This window comes from Notothenia rossii (genome assembly GCF_949606895.1).
Source record: "Notothenia rossii genome assembly, chromosome: 6".
In the NCBI taxonomy this organism is placed as follows: domain Eukaryota; kingdom Metazoa; phylum Chordata; class Actinopteri; order Perciformes; family Nototheniidae; genus Notothenia; species Notothenia rossii.
In genome coordinates this window covers 69,599,624-69,623,486 of record NC_136909.1, presented here as the reverse complement: position 1 = coordinate 69,623,486, position 23,863 = coordinate 69,599,624, and the positions used below count along the sequence as shown (strand labels likewise).

The 23,863-nt window shown below is 42.5% G+C and overlaps 1 protein-coding gene and 2 long non-coding RNA genes across 5 annotated transcripts in view; 1 reads left to right on the top strand and 2 right to left on the bottom strand.

Moving 5' to 3' along the window:
- Positions 1-13,457, bottom strand: part of unc5b (unc-5 netrin receptor B) — a 42,844-nt gene extending 29,387 nt beyond the window's left edge. For all 3 annotated transcript variants that reach the window (XM_079686329.1, XM_079686330.1, XM_079686331.1), the window contains exon 1: positions 12,464-13,457. In XM_079686329.1, coding sequence (XP_079542455.1) covers positions 12,464-12,551 — 88 coding nt within the window. In that variant the 5' untranslated portion in view covers positions 12,552-13,457. The remainder of the gene's footprint in view (positions 1-12,463) is intronic.
- The window catches only part of LOC307043661, a 401,538-nt gene that overhangs the window by 180,863 nt on the left and 196,812 nt on the right, over positions 1-23,863 (top strand). The window lies entirely within an intron of this gene.
- LOC307044107 lies at positions 18,476-22,244 on the bottom strand. Its single transcript, XR_013809527.1, has 2 exons — positions 18,698-22,244; positions 18,476-18,606 (listed from the first exon to the last, which is right to left on the bottom strand). It is a non-coding gene; the product is annotated as an uncharacterized lncRNA (long non-coding RNA).

Here is a 23,863-nt window from a genome sequence, read left to right as displayed (position 1 = left end):
GGATGGAAATCTGTATCCGCTCGTTGTACACCCGTTTTTAAAAGATTTGGGTAAGGAGAAAAGAGAGAGAGTTTTATTTTCTGACGCTGCTTGAGTTCCCCGACGCACCGGGGACACATATTTATGTATAAAGACATCACAAAGTGCATTTTGCATGATAGGTCCCCTTTAAAAAAGTATTACTTTAATGAGGTAGAAAGCAAATCATGTAAAAAAGAACATGCACAAAGGAGTAAAGTTTTATGTTGTGCTACAAAGACTGAATACAATGTGTTTCATGTGGTTTGATTTGAATTGGAAAAATTAAAAAAATTAAAACACTGGAAATGACACACCGTTCGTTTTACACATTATGAATGGCAGGAACATGTTTGAATTATTTTTTAATTCACTGTAATTTAGCCCCTATACTGTAATATTTTTAAAGGTTCTTTTGTGGTTCAGATTTGAGAGCGTAAAGACGTAGGTAAGAGGCAGATGGTGTTTAAACGCTATCTTGAAATGCAACTAAACATAACAAATAAAATTGTTGGACTAATTTCAAGACGATATGGCAGCACAAATACAGATGGAGCCCTGGCTTTAACTGCACACATACAGACTTTTGCTTTAGGTTATAAGCAAAATGTGATGGCTGTTAAGGCAGATTCTAACTGCTAAGCAGAGTCAAATCTTGTGTTTCATTATACGGTTTAACTTTTCAGAATGAGAATACCCTTGCTGTTCTAACGTAGGGTAAATGCTAAATAGATGCATGAAAAGGGGATTTCCACATTGGCGCTGCAGCTGAGCATGTACAGCCATATTACAGAGAACATGTTTTTAAAATATGCACCCCACTATCTTTGTGTTTGCTTTTGTTTTTTCATCCACTTTCAGATCCTGCGCTATCTAGGGCGGTGGTCAGCAGTTTTAATCAATTTTCAAACACAGAAGCACTGCAGCAGTCAGGAAATCCCTGCAGGACAGTAGGGAATGGACATAGAAATAATAATAACACAAAATCTAATCTGAATTATGGTCTAAAGAGATTAGGTCAGAATAATCCTCAGAATGTACACAAATGAGGAGGAGGGGAGGTCGCGAGTGATCAAATACAGGGTTGGGATCTGAAGCGTTGATATTTTTTTTTCCTGATCATGGGATTTGTGTAAAGTATTGTTTTGGATGTACTTTAGGAGTTATTTTGGGAAATGAAAGTATGTCTGCAGCTCAGAGAGGTACTATTATTAAAGTAGAATACAATGTTTTCTATTTACTGCTCGAACAAAGAGATTCAGTGCGGTGGTTTCCTGAAAACATTTTCAGTAATAAAGCCAAAGTGAGTGTATTCATTTTCTAATTGGATTCAGATTTATTCCATGATATAATGCATGTGATGTGCACAAGTTTCTGTATCTTCAGTTAAGCTAGAGACACAGATGTATAATGAATGTGTAAGTGAAAAGAACTAGCGGTAATGTAGATATGATTTAAATATAGCATTTATCGTGATTCTACCGGGTAAATGACGAGTGTGTCATGTAACACAACGTGTCACCTGCTGGTTAATATGGATTAAAGTATAAAGTGTAACCACCTGTAGCTAAATTACAAGTTGTGTATGTGTACTAAATGTCATCAGTGGGGGTGTTTAGTGGGTTGATAGCAATTATGTACTTGTGTTTTTAGAACAAAGGAAGTCGAATGAGTTCATTTTAAACCTATGCTTCACTGAGTACATTTGGAGTGCAACATTTGGAAACCGCCATGCTAACTGTTTCCTCTGCCTTCAATGTTTGTGCTAAGCTATGCTACACTAAGCCAGCTCTAGCCCACATTTCTCATACAGATATGACTCATCTGACTCACAACGGAAAAAAGGGGATATTGATGAAAATGTATAACTATGCCTGTTATGGCAGCCACTAGAAGCTGAACAGTGCACACAAAATGTTTCTCTGGTTGATTTGCTCAGATTACTGCAGGGTCTCTGCTGTGGCTTTATGGTGCTGACTCTGTGTGGCGAGGGTTCAGGGATCAGAGTGGACAAGACCTGGAGGTCACCGGCCGCCTTTCTGCTGAGCTGGCTATTGTCCAGCCGCTGCATGGCTGCACCACTCCTGCTCTATTCAGCAACTCCAGTTAAATGCAATAGAAGACCCCAGTCTATTGTCTGACGCCAGGTCTTTTTGAGCTGCACCAGAGCGCTCACTTCATCTCCCAGTGAGTTCAGAGAAACAGTGAAGTCTATTTCAATGGGGGCGGATTTACACAAGTAAAAAGACACGTTAAACACATTCAGGCCTACTCTATCTCTCAAATAGAGGGACTTGACCTCAGTGACCTCCGGGCATTTTAAAATCCCACTGTATGACCTCTGTTTGTTTCCCTCAACATAACACTCAATCATACATTTAGATACAGAGAAGAGGGGCAAAGTAACTCTTAATTGACAATTTGTCCACTAGATTCATGACAACCTATTAGTGTAAACTCCCATTTTGCATTTCTGCAAGCATGTCATATTAGCTAGCTTTTTTGCATTTCTCTTCTGTGGCAAAAACTAAATTGGAAGCAATAAAAACATTATAATTAAAAATGGTTAACAAGAGAGCAATGGTATTGCTAGCACGTTAGCTATTCCCAAATAATTGGGTAAGTGTAAGTTCATGCACACAAAACGGCCATATCTAACTCAGTAAAAAAGCCATCTGGAGGCATCAGCACTTCTATGAGCAGAATTAAGTCATAGTGCAATGACTTTCTCATTTAAAGTGCCTCCAAAGAGCCCCATTATTACCTTCCCAGAATGCAAATGTGCTTTGGGCCAATTAGAGCTTGAGCCAATACCAATGTAAGCCCATAAAAATCCACCCTTCCATAATCATTCAGCAATATGACTCATGGGTAAGATAAGGAACACCGGCCTGTAAATGTGTCACGATTAGGACTCTGTGCTTAAAATGAATGGAGGAGCTGTGTATTTCATTCCCAGGGTGCTGGAGCTGAGCCACGCATATGTTAGTGTCAGTGCTTCTAATGAAATAAATACACTTGTGATAGTACTTATTAGGCTTCCATAAGTGGCAGGTAAAGACAAGGGCACTGGTGGGGATCAAAGGTAGTTAAATGTCTCCTTTTAGATCTCCTCCTATCAAGAGGTATTTAGGGGGAGAGGGGGTTGCTTATTTTTGTTTGTGGAGACAGACACCCTCATCCAGGATCTCTCTGTGTAATTACACGCTGCAGAAGACCTTCATTCCTCTCCTCTTCACAGAAAGAGATGAAAGACAAGAGAGACAGAGGCATGTAATCGCTCCTCTGGCTAGGAGAGGGGGAGATGAGGTGAGGGAAACAGAAAATAGAAGGACAAAAGGATGGTGAGTGGCAGTGGGGTTTTAATAAACCTCCACTGTCTCTTGTTTACAGAGACTCCCATACCTCTCCCTCTTCCTCTCTTACACACACACAAACACAAACACACAGTCCATCTTTGACTGAGACTTTCATTATTCTTAGACTTGCCCGTTCCTCGCCTCAGGACAGATGTGTAAATTGTTATGCTAATGTAAGGCCCTCTGCTGGGAGCTTTAGAGGAAAGGAGATTTACACACTCTCCACCACTGTATAACTGTCACTCACAAACTCACGCTCACAAGAGCATAAAGAGAAGCGCCGTAAGCGACAACATCTCAGCACACACACACACCTACCAGACCATGCCCGCATATGCAAGCACACACTTCGGTACTGGCAGAGCCGTGGGTGGACGTTGACATGCACACATAAATGTTCCATTTCATTCTGCCATTCATAGTTTTCTAGCCTAAATGTAACAAAAAAGGCTCCCTCAACTCATCACAAAGGGCTAAAGAGCAGTAGAGAAGTTACACTCTGTTCTGCTGTAAACCATTTTTCCATTACAGGTATGTTATACTCCGAAGGGCACAGGGCGCAAAACTCCAGAAAGGTACCAGTTAATGATCTCCCTGTGCCCCTGCGGTTCATTTGAGGTGCTAATGTGAGGGATATTCCTACTGTTTTTTAATAGTTTTGGTTCTCATCATACTACATCAAAAGGTTAATGTCAATGAAAAGTAACCAAGGGCATTACAATTACAGAATTGTGCCTTGACTATAGAGTCATGCCATGCCACAACAGGGCTTTATTTACAAGTGGTTTATCACAAGAAAATCAAGCAACACATTTTTTTATATAATTGATAATCATCAAACAATAAGGGAAATAGACTTGAGAGCTGGATGACAATGTTAATAAAACTGTCTTGTGTGTATGTTAAATACAAGTTAGCAGTAGTAAATTAGGGGGCTTCTGAGGGATTCTGAACCAGCCATCGGTCCAGGAATCTGTCTGTCTGTCTGTCTGTCTGTCTGTCTGTCTGTCTGTCTGTCTGTCTGTCTGTCTGTCTGTCTGTCTGTCTGTCTGTCTGTCTGTCTGTCTGTCTGTCCCTATCTGTGCCTGTGTGATACATGTTTCTTTTATTAAGCCGTTGACAAAGAGGGCAGGAGCTGGCTGCAGCGTGAAGGTTGAAGCTAAAGACATAGAGAGACACCGCTCAGTGTTTAATGACCCACTATAACTACACCTATTCATCTCCCCCGGCAGTGAAATTCCATGAAAATGATGTTCTGCTGAAGGTATTGCATCAAAACTAGATCATAGCTCGTCAGCCGGCACTAGTATGATTACGTGGAACATGTTTCCACTGCTGCAAAAACCCTCTTTTTGACACAGATGACAGGAATGCTGCAATAAGAATTATGGTGGGAGGAGCAGGTGAACATGATGACGTCAGACAGCGTAAAAACAGAGAAGTGGCAGCCATGGTGCTGCAACATAAACCAATCAAGCTCATATATATCCCCGATCGATACACATCTAGAAGACTTTCCTTTGCTTGCGTGAGGTGCTTTTTCTACCTGCTCCACACACACACACACACACACACACACACACACACACACAGACACACACACACACACACACACACACACACACACACACACACACACACACACAGACACACACATACACACACACACACACACACACACACACACACACACACACACACACGCACACACACACACACACACCTTGTTGTTGAGAGGATTGGAGGCAAGTGAAGCTGAGCGAGAGCAAAGTCAGAGCAGAGACACCCAGAGTTAATGAACCCTCACCAGTCAGCATGGCTGTCCATCTGCTTTCATAATCCCCATAAACAGCCGGCCACGGGCGCTGCCCAACCAGCTACGCGCACACACACACACACACACACACACACACACACACACACACACACACACACACACACACACACACACACACACACACACACACACACACACACACACACACACACACACACACACACACACACACACACACACACACACACACACACACACACACACACACACACACACACACACACACACACACACTCTCTCTCTCGCCCACACACTCTCGCCCACACCCCACACACACAGCGTATCACCTAAATATCCTACGTAAAGAATGAGGGCCGCACATGTGTGTCGGGGTGGGGGAGGGGGGGTCGATGTGTCCATCATAATGCCACTGTGCTTCAGCTCGGCTCACCAGCTAATCTATGCGGAGTGGCGGGAAGAGGTGAGCGTGAGGTCAGCTGTTGAGCCCATCTGGTCAGCAGCAGGTAAGAGGCTTGAAACACACACCCGCTGACACACTTGATGCGTGCGTGTGAGCTCATGCACTTAAATATAACCTTAATTACATGCAGGTACATCTGCCACATTAGGCCAGCCGTCGTACTTCACACATGGCGCTCATTTAAAGTGATTCCTGACTCTTCTGTGACCAACGCCTGGTGGCATTTTGTGGAGCACTTGCCATACACCTGGCTGGGTGCATGAAGCAGGAGGATAGACCAGGTTTCCTCCTGTGCAATCAGAGCACCTGCCAGAGCCAGAGAGATGGGTGTGTGTGCACGCGCTGTGTGCTGAGTGAGGCTGGGCGTGTGACCCCACTGTGACCCATGCAGAAAAGGGAGTAATACCTAAGTAATAAGGCTTGCTTTCCATCAGTGTGCACCCATCGCGCATGCACCCACACCACAAGCTGGAGCCAAGAAGGGCCTGTCAGCCCTTGATTAAGACCTGCATCGAAGGCGAGAACAGAATCTTTACTGTGTTAGGAGCCTCCCAGTCAAAGCCTCTGGAGGAGAAGTAAGAATTAAGTCCTGGCGCTGAAGACGGGTGGAGGAATTAAAGAGTGGTTGAGGGTAGATCTCATTCTTTCACTCTTCTCTTTACCATGGTTGTGATCCAAGAGTGCTTGAGCAGAAGCAGGATTATTGCCCCTACTGCGCGTGCTTGTATGTGTCTGCATATGTTTGGAGGATGAGGCTAGATACTGCATAGCAGACACTTTTCTTTAGCCCTGTATTTAAAGCTTAACTGAAGAGAGGAGGGGAGAGAAGAAGAATGGAGAGACAAGGAAAAGTAAGAAAACAGGCAAATAGAAGGTAAGGAGAGGTCTGAATGTGCCCGTGTTGACCTCTGATTAAGTGGCCAATCACTGATCCATTACTGACGGGGGCGGGAGAGAGACAAAAAGTGGTGCTTTAACTCCACAACGGCAACTACCTTAAATCACCCAGCAGCGCACTGCTGACATGCCGCCAATCACACAACCCTACCCAACCCTACACACACACACTCACAAATAACAAATACTCTCATTAAGCAATCATTCGCCTTGATTTAAAACCCAAGGGAAGAAAGAAATGGTAAGTTGTTTGAAAGTCCTGCTGTTGCCTAGCTGCCTGCCATGCAGACAGAAGGAGGCAAGATCATTTCCGTTCCCTCTCTCTCAGCCGGAGATATGCACACGTACGCTCGATCCGCCATCTCTCCGGGGAGGTCTGTGTGTCATTCCCCTACTTTAGACACACCAGCTGCTTGGTGTGTGTGCTCCACAATGTTAAGAGCCCCATCCCACCTCGCACGAGCCCCCAGTGGCACCCACATCCACTTACACAGTCATGACAAAGCTCCCCTCGTCCCCCCTCCTTTACCTACTCACGACAACCCAAACACCCCCCACATTCATAAGTACCCTGAGGGCAGATGGGACCCTAATAAGCGTTACACTCAGAGAAATGGGATTCTTCACAGTGCCTTATAAAGAGCAATTCCCAAACTCCGCCGAGAGCTGGCTGTGGGAAAACATGATGGAGTGTGAGAGATATGAATGACAAAGGTTGGTATATGTGAGCCTATAAGCTATAAATACACCTGATGAGACTATCAAGAGATTGAAGGAAGGGAGAATGGAGACAAGTGAAGGCAATTTATTAATGTGGATGTGGGGGAATTTAGCTTTGTATGCCACATTCATAAGAGGAAGTCAGAATAACACTAACTGCCATCACTTTCCTAATGCAGTACATTTTAACACACTTTAAGCTGAATTTTCCTCCAGTAAGCCAAGCCCACATGGCACACTCACATACAAACAGACACAAACACAAGCATTAACAGATTGGCTGTGGTCTAAGCTCTGAGAGGACTTGGCTCAACCGCCTTTTGAAGACAAAAAGCCTCTGCTAAGAAGCTGAGGGGAATATACATGGTCTGAAAAACCTCCCTTTTATATAAGACACACGCTGAGTGCTGGACCACAGCACAGCCAATCAAGTGCTGACACTGCGTCTGATCTATGGACCTCAGCGCTACCACTTTTACCAAGTGTGCGTATGTGTGTGTGTGTGCATGTGCATGTGCGTATGTGTGTGTGTGTGTGTGCATGTGCGTGTGCGTGTGCGTGTGTGTGTGTGTGTGTGTGTGTGTGTGTGTGTGTGTATGTGTGTGTGTGTGTTTGTGTGTGTGTGTGTGTGTGTGTGTGTGTGTATATCTTAGGGTAGGGGGGGTTGTTCAGGATCTAGCAAGACCCCCCGTAGTGAATCCTGATCCTATTGGTCACAATGCCGAGAGTGCTGCTGAGATCTTAAATGAAAATTCCTGCACTCACTCTCTCACTCCGCCCAAGTGACCCAGCGGGTCTTTCACCATTATACAAATAAATACTACCTCTTCATCGGAGGATGTGGCTCCGTTTTGCATATGTGGGTGTATGTGTGGGATTCTGTGTGTGTGCTGTACTTTTGATGTCAGGTGTCACTGTCTTTGCATATCAATCGTAATGAGATTCAGAGATTTTTTAAGAGACAACAAGCAGGTGTGATCCTAACTAACCTGTGTGTTATGCAACAGTAACACCCATCTTAGGAAGCGTGAACACACACACATAAATGCAAGTGTAGCTCCTGTTGTGAATGAGTTCTGAGTGTGTGTGTGTGTGTGTGTGTGTGTGTGTGTGTGTGTGTGTGTGTGTGTGTGTGTGTGTGTGTGTGTGTGTTCTGTTTTAGCCCGCCTTTACCCCACACAAAGGGGCTGGAAAAGCTCTGTGGAGTCTCCTATTCATCTAAAGCACAATGGAACCCCACAGAGGTTTTCTTCCTGTTTCCCTGCCTGCCCCACCCATCTCCCCCCACAGGGCAGGTTGGAGGGGCAGGGGGTGCCCTGTCCTGCCAGCCCAGCAGCAACTCAGCTCCCATCTGCCACCGAAACTCTCCGTCCTCCACCCCGGCCCATCCATCCATCCATCAACCCCCTCTCTCACTCCAACTTTAACTTTTTTGCCTCAAACACACTCCCGGGTTATTTGATTGCCTGTGCCAAACTCTTTGTGTTTTATTCAGAAAATATCGCCTCAAAGTCAATGAGTGATAAAAAACTTTTTATAAAAAGAGTTTAACCCTGGGATAAATAGCTTGGTCAGAAATGTTTTTAAATTTCAAACATCAATGGCTTTAAATGTTTGGATTAAATTGAAGCATTCCTGCATTTTATTACTGTTTTATGTGAAGGCACCCAGGTAAGAGAGACCATCTGGTGTGAGATAAACAAAAACATTTTCAACCAGAATCCAAGGTGGCATTACATGAAATATTCAAACTGCTTCAATTGATGAACACTTTTCAAATAATGCGCAGTTTGAATAAGTTGCTTGACTTAGGTTTAGGGTTATTATATAATTATGTTACGTCCTCTGATTCTTAATACTTGGGGAACATTTCATTTTTGCAGAAGAAAATAATGACCTGTGCTTAAAACCATATTCATCTCAAGTCTGCAAATCTCTGCTCTAACTTTCTTCTTCTGCCAATTCCTCTCTTCATTCTTTATAGTCAGCTCCTTCTTCCATTTACCTCGCCATTTTGCCTCCTACAGAGCCCTTGCTGTTTGCTGGAGATTTATGGTCCGGTCTAACATGCAAAGTATTGGCAAAGCATTAAACATGTCTACTCTTAATACTGTGAGCTCTCCCCATCGATAAGAGCCTTAATAAAAACATCCCCCAAGTGGATTTGTGTGTCTCTTTTTCACTTTCCACCCTCCACCCCTCCTCGACGATATCTTTCTCCCTGAACAACCGTTTCTTCTTCTGCTTTGCTGGCTTTAACCTGGTTCCTGCTGCACATCACTTGCTTTTCTCTTAATCTTTTCTTACCTATTCCTCCCGACACACACCTCGCCTCATTCTCTGGCCTTTGCCAGAGGTTTAATGACGCTTGAATGCCACTGCTATGGAATTTTCCTCTTCGCTCTTTTCTCATAAAAGATATTTAAAAGCCATGCCCTGCGTTCGATCTATCTCAATGTGTCTCTCTCGGATTCATTTCTCTTCCATCTTCTCTTTCTGTTATTTCCTCTTCAGATGGATAGCATTTCCCTGCGTAACCCCTCTTGTTGTTTGGTTCACACACCACCACTGCAATAGCCCCCGGCCGCAATTAGCACACTTGCTCGAACTGCCACTCTTTTATCTTGTCTAACATTGCCTATTGGTACCCTAAAATCCTTCACTACCCCCTGCAGTCATCCGGGTCAGCTAAGCCAATAAGAGCCGCGCAACTGCTCTCCTCCCACGTCCTTTGCTGTTTCTGATGTCAAGAATTTGAGCATCATAAGCACATTTTAAATATTAACAAAGACCACTTTGCACATATGAATAATACAGCAGAGAGGGCAGTGGCTGGCCAGCGATCCCATCCCCTGCCGCCTGACGGTCATAAAACTAATGCACTGCTCCGGGACAGCATGTGGCCCGGTCTAGTCTGCCAGCAGGACTTGCCTAAAGGAAGTAGTCTGGCCTGTGGGCTGGCCTAAAGAGGGCTGTCCGTGTGTTTATTTATCACGCTGCCCAACCACCTGTCCAAATCTCTGCAGATGCAACAGCCTGGCAGCACTTTTGTTATGACTACATGTTTCAGAGACACTTTAATCTAATCTGACACCCAATCTGTTGAGCATCTTTGAAGCCGATTCTGCTTTGGTGTTTATTTGAGGTTAGCTGTGTTGTCACAATCCTTTCTTTGTATGCATCTAAAATTCATACTTTGGCTGAAAATTGCAGAATTCTTCGGAGCAAAGTGTAGAGCAGGGCTACAAAGACTTTAGTAGCCTGTTATTAACTCACATAGAGTCTTCTTAGTGTCGCTGTGCTGTTATTCAAGAGAAAGATAATTCCCACACTTAACACAAATGAGACAGCACATCATGGAGGGGTGTCACTATCCATCAAACCTCTTTGGGAGTGTCTGACATGCTACGCTGCCTGACTCTGAACACTCAACTGCTTCTACGCTACCCTCAGCCTTGCTCACCTCCTGGCTTGACCTCCCAGTCTGGACAAACTGGTCTCTTGCCTCACACCCCCCCCCCTCGTCGCCAGATTGTCTTCATTTGATCCCAATGTGTCTCAAACTGTGCAAATGTCCCGTATGTTTTTTTAAATTCTGATGAAGTCATTAATAATAACAAACCCAGAGAGAGAGGCAGCAGACAGCAGGGTAGTTACTCCAGACAAGTGTTCCTGGCAGTCTGGGTAATTAATGCGTATGTCAACACAGAAAGAGGAGTACCAATGCAGAAATGTGAGCTCAGCACATCCACAATGCAGGCAGAGGCCGAGACAGGAGGGATCTGAGGGAAGGCGGCATAGGAAAGGTAAACACACAAGTGGAGAGAAGATAAATGCAATCTGTCTGTCCCATCAAGCATTCCCTAAATATATCTCTGCCTTGCTCTCGCCCAGACAGAAACTTTACTGGGGCACACTGAGCTATTGTCCCCTGCCGTCCCCCTCCTCCCAGGCTCTGCTCCCCTAACAGGACCTCACTGCAATCCTCAACTCTTCATGTGAACGATTCTCATTTCTCATGCAAGGATTTCAGAATGTTCCACAATTTTAATAAACGTAAGCTGCTTTTCTGCTCCGCCTGTTCAGGGAATAATACACACGAGGGCCTTGGGAGGTACGGCGGTGGGTTCTTATTGGCAATCAAAGAAATGACCACAGACCTGGACAGACAGTCAGTGTCATTACAAAAGATGACTGCTGTCCTTAAGTAGAAAATGCACTTCCTCACCAGAGTCAGTGGACTTTTAGCAATGCATGTGTAGAGTCTGCACTCATTGTTGTTCGCATTGTTCTTTTTTTTCCTACTGTAAACCGAGCTTAATCCTCAATCCACTAAAGCCTCAGATTTCTGCCTTGTATTTCATCTTATCAGGCAAAGGGAGGGGAGCAAAGTTCCAGGCGTGCCTACCACTAGGCCACACTGAGCGAAATCATTCATAATGGGTGTCACCTCGGTGTCCAGGTCTTGTCCCCTCAGATCACCAACTGTGACCTGTCGTATGTACCAAGTGATTTTGTCTCCGTGAGAGCTGCTACAGTCTTTGAAGGCATTAACTCTGAGAAATATGCTCTTCCCAGATCAAAGCATGTTCGGTCCAGACTGAAATTCTACATCCAATAAAATAATGATTAAAAGAGAATCAATGGTTTATGATCGTGTGGGTGTAGTCTTTCAGACACAACTTCTACACCTCAGACACTCAATGTAGATCTTGCAATGAGATGTTTTTTAATAATTCCCCTCAAGCGCTTTAAGTACTCTGTGTTATTTTTCACAGGGCCTATCTTTTCATTTTTTGGAGAGGCTGAGAAGGCATGGAGCAAAACCTTAATTACTCCCTGCGCACCGGGGGAGTTTGATTTTTCCGCTTCAAGAAAAGAGAGCTCTGAGCTCGGGTCTACTGTAAGACTGAAGACTTTACTGGGGGAAAGAAAGTGCTGGTCAGCAGGCGAACCTAGATCCCTGCACTGTTATGGGTGCTCTCTGGAGTCCAAGGCATGTACTTTAAATTGCCTGGAGCAAAAGTTAGGGCGTGAAGGTAACATCGAGGTTAGTTTAAAAGTGGAAAATCCGAATGTTTTCTTGTTGTTTGACTTGATATAGCCCTACTCAAATTAAATAAAAACAAACTCGCTGTGTAAATATGCCAGTGTTGCACCATGTCACATACAGTGTTTCCAGAATAATAACAAACTGATTTCACAACTTACCAGTGCCAGACACGAGATATCTCCCGACCAGGAGGAGAAGAACCAGAGGACCGAGACCTTGGCCACGCTGTATCCGAACTGAGAGCATCTTTTCCGGCTACGCCGTAGCGGAGCGTCCCGGGGTTTCCCACGCAGCGTAACCTGCGGTGCTTCTCACACAGCAAGTTGCTCTTGTCCAACAAAGTCCCCTGTCAGATTTCTCAGGAAAAGGAGAAATATAAAACAGTCCAGTACTTTATGTTGGATATCGTCTTTTTGGTAAATAGTTGACTGTTTACGCAAACAGACTGCAACGCTCAAAACACATCCATCACAAAGCAGAATGTGAGGGTGTAATTTCCGCCCGTAATCAAAGTTTGAAGCGGTCCGTAAATATCAGATCCTGTGGATGTAAAGAAACAACTTGCCTCTGCTATTCCTGGTAGATCTCATGTCCAGCTGGACTCATACCCTTCTTGCCTGGGAGCCGTAAGGTGCCACAGAAGTCACCAAAAAGTTTGACGCATTGCTGCTCTGAACGCAGTGGGAGAGTTCCGATTCCCAGCAAAAGAGAAACTTGTGGTTTGGGAAAATAGAAAACAAGTAACCACGGAGGAGATGCTGTCAGATAGCCAGCTCTTCTGCACACTGGACCCCCGAGTTTGCTCTGTTGGGCAACTGGGTGTCTCGTCCCCGTCCTCAAGGTGTAAACAAGAACACGGGGATCAACGCAGAACACAATGCCAGCCTCCGGACTACCAGTCCCCGTCTGGCCAATCATAAACCATCCTCCTCCTCCTCTCAGAGTGAAGACTGAACAAGTGAAGGTAAAGTAGTGGCAAGCAAGGAGTAAAAAGATGGGAGGGGAGAAAAAGAAAACCCGGACCCTAGAGCGCACAGCACCGCTCCGGATTGAGAACTGACTGCAGAGAAGTGAGGATGTGAGTTAATTTTTATTATAACCTATCCATCCATCTACTATTCTATTATCCATCCATCTACCTTTCTATCTCCCTTTCTATCCATCCATCTATATGTTTCATTTTAATTCTAATAACTCTAATGCCCCTATGTCAATATTCTGAGGGCAGCTTATCTTCTTATGTGGAGTCTATAAAAAGATGTCCAGCAGCACCAGCCTCTCTTTTATGAGAGCACATTATTTCCTGTCAATCTCTCCCTCCAGCATCCTTGGGTCATATTTTACTCCCATTGGCCACAAGAGAGCACCCTTTCATAAATGAGCCTTTCTCCAATAAGAACGACACCTGGCTGGATCTCCAGCAGCACTGCCGTTTCCTGTGTGTGACTGGATGGTGCTGATAGTGTCTGATTGGTGACTGGACACCACAGGGGGCGTGATGAAGAGGTGAGCATTGCATTGAAAGTGCTTTAATGCTTAATATAAAGCAGGGATAGAACAGCTTCTCACCACAATTAACAGAGGTTTTATTTGGACTGTGGAGAAAAATATTTTTATCTGAGACGGCATAACATCTCAGCAGCATAGTCTTTGATTTTGGACATCTTAGGGTCTTTGCTTATCTCCTCTTTAATTTAGTATTAGGAAATCAATGCTGTTGGAAGCAATACCCTTATTACTCTCATTACATTGGCAACCCTACACAACATTGCATTTTCAAACAGCAAATTGCTTCCTTTCCTGGGCATTTGAAATACAAATGAAAGATAAGAACAGAATAAATTAAAGGGAACAGTGCAAATATGTTTACTGTGGAATGGTTTAGAAAGGAAGAAAACATCTATCAAATGATATGTGGCAGTTCCCAGTGCGAATCTAGTTTAACCCTTTTGAGAGTTTGTTTTCAAACACCATCATGAAACACAAACACTAGTGTTTATTTTTTGGAAGAATGTCGTTATTACCTTGAGTAGAAAACCAAAGACAAAGAATCTGTGCCAAGGAGCACTGAAGCCGCTCTGGAAACATAATGGTGTTTTTCCTTTAATTTGTCACCCATCTGCTATATGATTTAGTGAATTACTAGTGATACTAAAAACAAAAACACTGTAAGAAAAATGTCACAGATTATTAGTTCCAACATTACTCTCTACATGCATCATAACTCTCTGGCTCATACTGAGTCTCACATTCATTCCTTCTGTTGCTGAGTCACATTGATAGTCAGTGAGGGGATCCTTGCATAACATGTACAGAGAAATATGATGAGCATGTGTAAAATGCTCAAAACGCAAAATGTCCTGCCACTAGGGGTCTCTTAATCAGAACATTACAAAAGATTGCGTTTCTTGGCGTCATTGCAGTCAGCTTCACCTGCATTGGATTTCTTTTATTGTTCATTGTCCACAAGTTTATCGCTGGAAGCCAAAATATTAATCTTCTCCTCAAAATCAGCAAAACATTTAATAAAGCAATTTCCCGCTAAAAATCTTTGTGTTTTCAATGCTGTTAATTTGCTACTAACGTTCGCTCAGCTTGATTTTTTAAGCACTAAAGTCTGATAACTTCAATCCTTTGTCTGGTTAAAAAATAACAATATAGTCAAATTGCACTTTGGCTTGAAACAGGATAAATAGTCAAGTTTATAACAGCTTCCGGCATACAAACAAAATGCTGATTGCATGCGCAGAGGGTAAACCCTGCCTTTTTAAGTGAAGCCGACTGTTACCTTGATTACAATTACAGATTTCTTTAGTTTTAAAAATTGTTAACAACAATTTGTATAATATAAGTACACAACTCAAGTTGTTTTGGGACATTTAATGGGGAAAAAAAGAGTGAAGCCCAGAGTTTTAGGCATGGGGCGAGGCAGACAGAGAGCCAGTATGCACGCATGCTGCTGAGCTTAAAGCAAGGCCCCTCTCTAGGATGTGACACAGTCTGGCAACAGAGCAAAATTTCTCTACTTTGCTCCAATTCAACTTCAAATGTTATAATTTGTCTGGACAAGTGATGACTGCCAGTGCCTCCCCCCTCCTCCCACAATTATGTTGTTTCCTGAAGCACAGAATACACTCAGATTATTTATTTATTCCCTAAATCTTTAATTTGACTGGAGAGAGAGGTAGGGGGGCGAGTGACGCAGATGGAGAGAGAGACACTGAAGGTGATGTTGAGAGCGAGAGAGGTTAGGCGTGAAATGGAGTTCGCAGGTTGTGTTTGAGAGAGATTTGCCTCTAGGAGCTGCAAATACATTTGTCTGTTTACATGTCTGTGCATGCTGTAGTTTCTGATTGTGTTTCTGTGCCACTTCTACTGCTCTGTTTTTCCATATAATAGCTCTGTACAGTGCATTATGAGTACTTAAGTGACATTATTCACTATTTATTTCTAAATGCCTCCCTTAGCAGAGGTTCTAAGAGTGTATGGAGCACTTCTGACTGAAGAACTCATTCAAGAGTTTTTATGTACCTGATATTTTACCTCGATGAGGACATCGGATGTTTAACAGTTTACAAGCTCAAGACAATTCGCCCTCTTCTCCCTCCCTCCAACACATTTATTAATGAGATAGTGACAATGTGTAACTTGCTGGAAGTTATTATTATTTTTTGGCCTTTGCTAAGACTAACTGAAGACATGAGTCAAAGGATCCTAATGGAACACTGTGGAGGAAAGCTGTGGGCAAGGGGAGCCGTAATCGAGTAGGAAGGAACTCATATGCGGTGCAACGTTCAGAGGAAGAGACAATGAGAGAGCTAGGGCTATTATTAAGGCATAATAGGTATCTGCCGAGGACTGTTTAGTTCTCTGCGTTGATTTGGGATGCAGGCTTGACATAAAAACGATCAAACTTCCTATCTCTGTAAAGCAGGGGGAGGGGGGTTGGGGCTAAAAATAGGAGACATGCTCTAGAAGTTGCCGTTGAGATAATTGAATATTATTTTCAGGAATGATTAAGTTGACCTATCCAGTAGACTAATTATTTTTTATGTTTTCAGCCTCGTTGCCCATGGCATTAATCAGGCAGCTCACCTGCACTCTCCCGTCATCTTTGTCGAGTTTAGTAGCGAGTTTGTACCGCTCAACGCGTTGCCTCTACTCCGGCTAGTGATGTGTCTGTCGCGAACGAGCCGGCTCAAAGAGCCGGCTCTTTTAAGTGAACGACGGGAGCCGGTTCGCGCCCGCGAACGAGCCGGTTCTTTTTATTTTTTTGCGGAGGGATCTAGATTATCCCGCTTATTACATGGCCACATTCTCAACAAAGTAACGACATGACTCCCAATATTAATTGAAATGCTTTTATGGATTTAGAAAATAATTTTATTGATTTAAAAAATAGTTGTATGTATTTATTTAAATTGACATGCATCCGCTAAAGAAAAATAGTCCGTTGTTACTGTTTGAACTAACGTAGCAACGGCAGGAACTGCTTCGATAGTGTTTTTGAGGAGCTTTTTGATTACAGATTTGAAAACATCGTTGCTTGCTTTAAAAATAGCACAATTCATTATGTCAAACCTTGGAAAGTATCTAGATATCCCTGCCCTAATGCCAAAGTAAATATCAACTGAATATGTGTCGCCGTTTGATGTCTATGTCTGGACCGCTGCGTAAAAAGGAGGGTTTCTGCCCCGTTGCTTCTCTTCTTACTTCTATAAGAATAAAACACGGAGGAGGGAGATCTCTTTTTCTCCCCCTCTTCTGAGAGCCCAGCAGCTGATCTCAGAGCACGCTCCCCTCTCCTGCAGGGGTGCGTGGTCAGCTGCAGCTCACAGAATCGGTCTTTTCTTTAAAAATATTTTTAAAATGTCGACACAGTAGCCCCTTTTTTAAAATAGTTTTTATAGGTGTTGCTATCTGTTTTGTGTAGCGTGGTTCTACAAGCAAGTCAGTGCATTCATTGGGTGGTATCAGAGAGTTACAAGGGTCTGTAAATGCAATGAAAACATTTGGCCACAGCAAGTCATTTATATTAAACATGTAATATTTACTTTTGAATACTTCAGTACAAAGGATGTATTGATTAATTTAAGTGATATATGTGTACAAATAGGCCTATACACATCAAAACAGGGCTACATTTGATTTAATTAAAATGTATAATATGTGGTAAACTGAAGAGCCGTTTGGAAGCCGAAAGAGCCGGCTCTTCTTGGTGAGCCGAGCCAAATGATCTGGCTCACCAAGAAGAGCCGGAATTCCCATCACTAATTCTGGCCATTCAGTCGGCTTATCAAAAGAAAAATTCACTGGGGGATTTAAATTGGCCATTCCGCCGTCTATATTCCTTACTTTGTCTTGTTTATTTCCTGTGACTCACCGGTCACTTCTGACACCATGTAGAATGATCGAGGGTCGAGTATCTTTTACGACTCAGGTTTATTCAACAGTAAGTCAAGACATTACCGTAGGCAGAAACATAATAACTGGTGGGCTTACTCTGTAGTAAAGCAGTCCTTCCCATGCCATAAACGCAGCTAGAGATTTTTGGTTCTAAAAACATTCTGAGAATGTTACAGTCATTGTTCTAGGAATGTTTTCAGCGGGAAGTTTTCTTTTGGTTCCCAGAATGTTCTTCTGAAAGGTAGGATAACATTCTCTAAAAATATTCTTAAAATGTTTGGTAATAACCTTCTTAAAATGTTTTTGATAACATTGGTAGAACATTATGCCCTACTATTCTTAAAACGTTTTCAGCAGAAGCTTTTATTTTGGTTCACAGAATGTTCTTCTGAAAGGTAGGATAACGTTCTCTAAAAACATTCTTAAAATGTTTTTGATAACATTGTTAGAACATTATGCCCTACTGTTCTTAAAATGTTTTCAGCCACAAGTTAGATTTGTTTATGTTGCCAGAATGTTATTATTTTAGAGAAGGATAACTTGCTTTATGTTTAAAACATTATGCCAATGTTCTGTGGTAACAATTTACTAAAACATTTTTACATTATTAGAACATATAGACATCATATTCCTGTAATTGTTCAACTCAAAATTCCTGGGTGAGTGGACTGACCACTGTGGTCATTAGGATGATTTTGATAGTTTACTTAACTATTGGAATTTGACTATTAACACATGTAAAAGGATGAATCGGAATCAGCTGGTGAAAGTAACATTTGTTTATTAGAAAAGGGGAGCTGGGAGTGGAGGTGGGTTATGGCAGCAGTGGGAAACAGTTGTTCCAGGGTGGAGAGACCTGTCTGGTCTTGGGAGTGTGGAAGGTGTTAGATTCCTCCTGGGAGAGACATACAAATGAGTGTGAGGCAAAAGCAGGCAAAGTTGTCAAAGAATATGCTGGTAAAAAGCTAGAGCGGCATGCAACAAACCGTTCACAGCAACAATCCGGCAGGGAATGAGTGCAGGCTGCAGGCTTTCATAGTGTGGCTGATGAGCAGGTTGCAGGTGTGGTTGATTGGAGATTGCTCGCAGCTGTATAGAGCAGACCAGCAGGCAGAGAGAGAGACACACAGTAGAAACAAACACGTACAAACACTAACAGGGGTTTCAGGGACGGGCAGTGACAGTCGGTCCGTTCCTCTATATGCATGTCGGTCTCAAATCTAAAGGGTGTAATAACGATTTGTATCCAATATGCATAAACAGCGGAGACTGTTTATACGCAGCCCTCACAAACCACACACAGCCAGATAGCTCATCTAACAGTTAGAACCTACATACGAGACACAACCTTTATAGTCATAAAAAAAGTGTGATTATTTTCGGATATTTGGCACATATATGATATTATGAATACTGTGGGCCTACACACCTTAGTGTGATTATAAGTGCATGTGAGCGAATATTGGCATGCATCAATTCATTTTTATACGTCCTATTCATTGTCTCAATGCGCTAATATATCTTAAGAAAGTTATCACCCAAAATGTTAAGAATGTTTTTAGAGAACGTTATCCTACCTTTCCAAAGAACATTCTGGGAACCAAAATAAAACGTCCCGCTGAAAACGTTTTAAGAACAGTAGGGAATAATGTTCTAAAAAAGTTATCAAAAACATCTTAAGAAGGTTATCAAAAACATCTTAAGAAGGTTATCACCAAACATTTCCAGAATGTTTTTAAAGAACGTTATCTACCTTTCAGAAGAACATTCTGGGAACCAAACTAAAGCGTCTTGCTCAAAACGTTTTAAGAACAGTAGGGCATAATGTTCTAACAATGTTACCAAAAACCTCTTAATAATGTTATCACCAAACATTTCAAGAATGTTTTTAAAGAACGTTATCCTACCTTTCAGAAGAATTTTCTGGGAACCAAAATAAAACGTCCCGCTGAAAACATTCCAAGAACAACGAATGGTAACAAACATTTCTAGCTGGGAACTCACACATGCCGCCGCAAACATGCAATATCTGCTTACAGCTTATCATGAATTACGTGCATGTTTGTTTTTTTCAAAAGGAAAATATGGTGACATCAGATTTTTTTTAAAACATCCTTTTCAAACAATTGCAACAAGTTTGTTTTTCAAAGCGCTCTAGAAATAAATCTGACGTTGACCATGACCGTGTTAATATTTGCCATAAAAGGAACGTTTTATAAAAAAAGAATAACATCCTGAAAACATTTTCAGAGTGATTCTTGGAGAATGTTCTTCATTTGTTATCATGTAACATTAAGGGAAAGTTTTATAAAGAACATCTTTAATGTGTTACCCCAACAACGTCCAACACACATTCTTAGAATGTTGCAGGCAAAACGTTCCACCTTTGTTAACATATCACATTGAAGGGACATTTTATAAAACACTTTCTGTCATCTCAGGCCTCAATAACATCATGAAAACATTTTCAGAATGTTGCTTGGAGAATGTTCTTCATTTGTTATCATGTAACATTAAAGGAACATTTTATAAAAACCCTTTAACATATCACATTAAAGGAACGTTTTATAAAAAAACTTTCTGTCATCTCAGGCCTCAATAACATCCTCAAAACATCCTCTGAATGTTGCAGTTAAAACGTTATGTCCTAGTTAACCTTAAACCTTATAGGAACATTATTTGAAAAAATAAACATCCTAAAAAGGTTCTTTGAACATCAGATTGAAAGGTTTCTTTCAAAACCTTATTAGAACCAATAGTTAACGTTAGCCAAAGTTGTGAGAACGTTCCACGCTAGCTGGGAAAGCATGTCGCAACACTGTCGTAACAGCCTTAACTCTGTATGCATTGCATGCATGACAGGGGTGACCTGCTGAGGGGAAATCAGAGAGATGCCCAACACACCGAGATGATTGGCCGCTGCTGCCATTTGCGCACCAAGCCGGAATATTCTGTCCAAATACTCCAGCATTTCCCGGTCACGAGGCAGCGGGGGCAGAGGCTTTTTCCCTTCCGCCCATCCAGCTGCCTGCAGAAGCAGATGGGCCGCCAGGCTCTCATCAAGGGGAGGGGCACGCCGGGACACATCGTGTCCGAGCGGCCCTGCACCCTCAGGATATCTGACATACCTGCCACTGGAGCCCTCGTTCTCAGTGGCTGTCGCCACGTCGCCTCCACACACTGCCAGACGCCTGGCGATGGGGGCAAAACGAAGGCCAGCTGTGCTGGGGAAGCCGGGCTGTAAAACACCTGACGGAGGCGGCCTACCGGCTTTGGCTGTAGTGGCGGGGGGAGCGGTAATCCTACACGCTCCGCCGCGATGGCCATCACCGATGGGAAGTCCTGACGTGCGGACCTGTGTGGTGGCCCTGCCTGAGCACCGGAACCGGAAGCACCCGACATCGAGGAACCCTCGTCCTCCTCCTCTTCGACGAGTGAATGGCACCCCCCAGCCGCATCCTGTTCCTCCATCTCCACTACTTCGAGGTCCACGTGGTCCTCCGTTTCCTCGTAGTAGGTCTGAAAATGCTCCATGCGGTGCCGGCGGCTAAGTTGTGGTAGCATCCGGCAGGCATTACAGGAGGGAGAATGGGTCAGGCCGTCCCCGGCGTGTTCAGGCCCCAAGCACTCGAAATAAAGGCGGTGGAGATCGGCACCTGCAATTAGGTCGGTGCACGTAGGAAAGGGTCGGTCATCTAGGATAACGCAATGAAAAAAAGCAGTGGTCTTGTGCATCTAAGCGTTGCTAAGTTAAGTAGTGTTAAAGGTAGGGTATTTAAGAATAGAGAAACCAGCTCGAGTGCGCTAGAATTTGAAAGTATGTAACCGAAACAAATCTGCCCCTTCCTTCAGACTTCCTTACAGAGCCCCTCCTCCAACACACACGAACGCGCACATGACCAATGAGGGCACGAGATAAGTTTGTGCACGAGATGGAAGGCTGACAGGCAAGTAGGCCATCGACTTATTTTAGCCGGGCCGGCTAAAATGATTGGTCGTGCTTTTAACAGCGCCACAGCTTCCACAGATGACATTTTTTTATGTATTTATCGTCAAAGCATATAATATATTCATTGCTATCGGGATGTTAAGAGCATTCCATGGAATATAACAAAAAGTGTATCTGAAGTGAGTTACCTACCCCACCTTTAAGTACTCTCATTTAGTAGATGCGTAAGTTACTTGTACTTTACTTGATTGAATTTGAACGATAGCTACAGTATAGTTACCAGTTAATTCTCAAATATCTAATAAAAAGGACTATTTGGATTTATCTAACAATCTTCAAGTAAAAAACGATTTCATTTTGTTGTTTACACATGAATGCATCAGTTACCAGTGAAGTATAACATATACTAAAATAACAATACAAATGATAATGTGTACTGAGTACTTTCATTTTGAGATACTTCGAATGCATTTTACTGCATGAAAATAGTTCTATCCTTCACTTTTTCATTTTGAATCTGGTTTACTTGCACAAGTTATATATTTATTTCCTCTATATATATACTATTTTAGTACTTGATCTGGTTACTTCTTCCACGAATGCTTGGGATATCCATAGACCTAGAAACAGACAGTTTTATTAAAGAACCAACACAAAACTGTGAAAAACACTTATGTGTATATATCTATTTAACTATTTCTTGTGTGCTACCTGACCTGATCGTTTGAGGGTCTTGTGAGTTTTTTAACCTTTTATTGTGCATGACGACAGGTCACCAAGTGTATTTAGATTGGTATGCCAATAATTGTTGGTGGATTTGTTTGTGACAAAGACAGAACGTGTGAGTGTGTGTTTGTGTGTATGTGTATTGACTTCACCTGTCCTCTACCTCTAATCCCTGGGCACACCTGGGCCTTTGGGCTTTGGAGCTTTTAGCAGATTGCATTTGTCAGACTTAGGACAATTACACTGATTGTTGCCCTGGAAGCTCTGCTCTCTCTCTGCTTTGGGGGTAAAGCAGTTAATACAATTAAAGTTGACAGAAAAGTGTGGAAAATTAGAAAACCTGTCTGCAGGCGAGTTTTTAATATGCATCTAACTCTACCACGCTGCACAGAAACAGCACCTTGACAAACAAATCAAAAGTATTGTGTCATAAAGAAAAGGTCAGTTCTATTACTGTTGTATGAATTGGATTTGATTATACCCAAGTTTCTTTCTAGTTTAAAACTTATGAAAGCTGATTAAATATATACTTGTTCTTTCATTTTCAGATGAAAACCATAAAAGGCACATTTCTAAGTTTAGAATTCATCAGCCACAAACAACATAATGCAGTCGATATGATTGCTCTGTTGGATTAACCTTCATATCAAAATGTATTTGTTGACATCAAGGAAAGATAGAAGGCTTAAAGCTCATCTTATTCACTAATGGCCACAATCCGATTGAGTTCAGCTTGATCCTTCAGTAGACAGTGAGTGATGCATGACGAGAAGCATGAATCATTACAGCTCACCCATTGGTTAAAGTACTATGATCCCTTGAACTGATAACAGTTTCAATAAGTCATTGTAAAAATATGCCATCACAAGTTAAATGTATTCATATAATATTCTTCCTCCAACTATAGAAGTAGTATTTGCTAAATGTAATTAAACTACTATTTTTTATTTTGTGTATATCGATGAAACAGTGTGTATGCAGCAGACTTTTGTGTACTTTTCTTGTGTAGTTCGTAACAACTCATAAGCATCTGAAACATGAAAAGGAGCTCCAACGTTTTAACAATGTAATGTGATTTATAAGCTTATCTTTTTTAAGAATTTTTATTTGAAAAGTAACTATTGTGTTTGTGTAGTGGAGTAAAGAGTGCAATATCTTCCTCTAAAATAAATATGTTTGTGTGCATGTTATACTAAAGGAAAAAAAAGTGTTTATATAGCATGAGCTGTGAGAAACAGGAAGAGCTGAATGGACGTGTTGTATGGCGGTGATGCTCGGAGCGGCAGTGAAGAGTGGGTGTTAACACTAATTAAACATCTGTTGGAAATAGAGACACTGGCAGCTATGAAGCAAGCAATCAAATCGGCTATTAGAAACCACAATGTTACTGTCGTTTCATATCAAACAGAATACGTTCAGTAGATTGATCGGAGGGGGAGAAACACTTCCTCTGCTCTGAGTTTGCATCCAGTAAGCT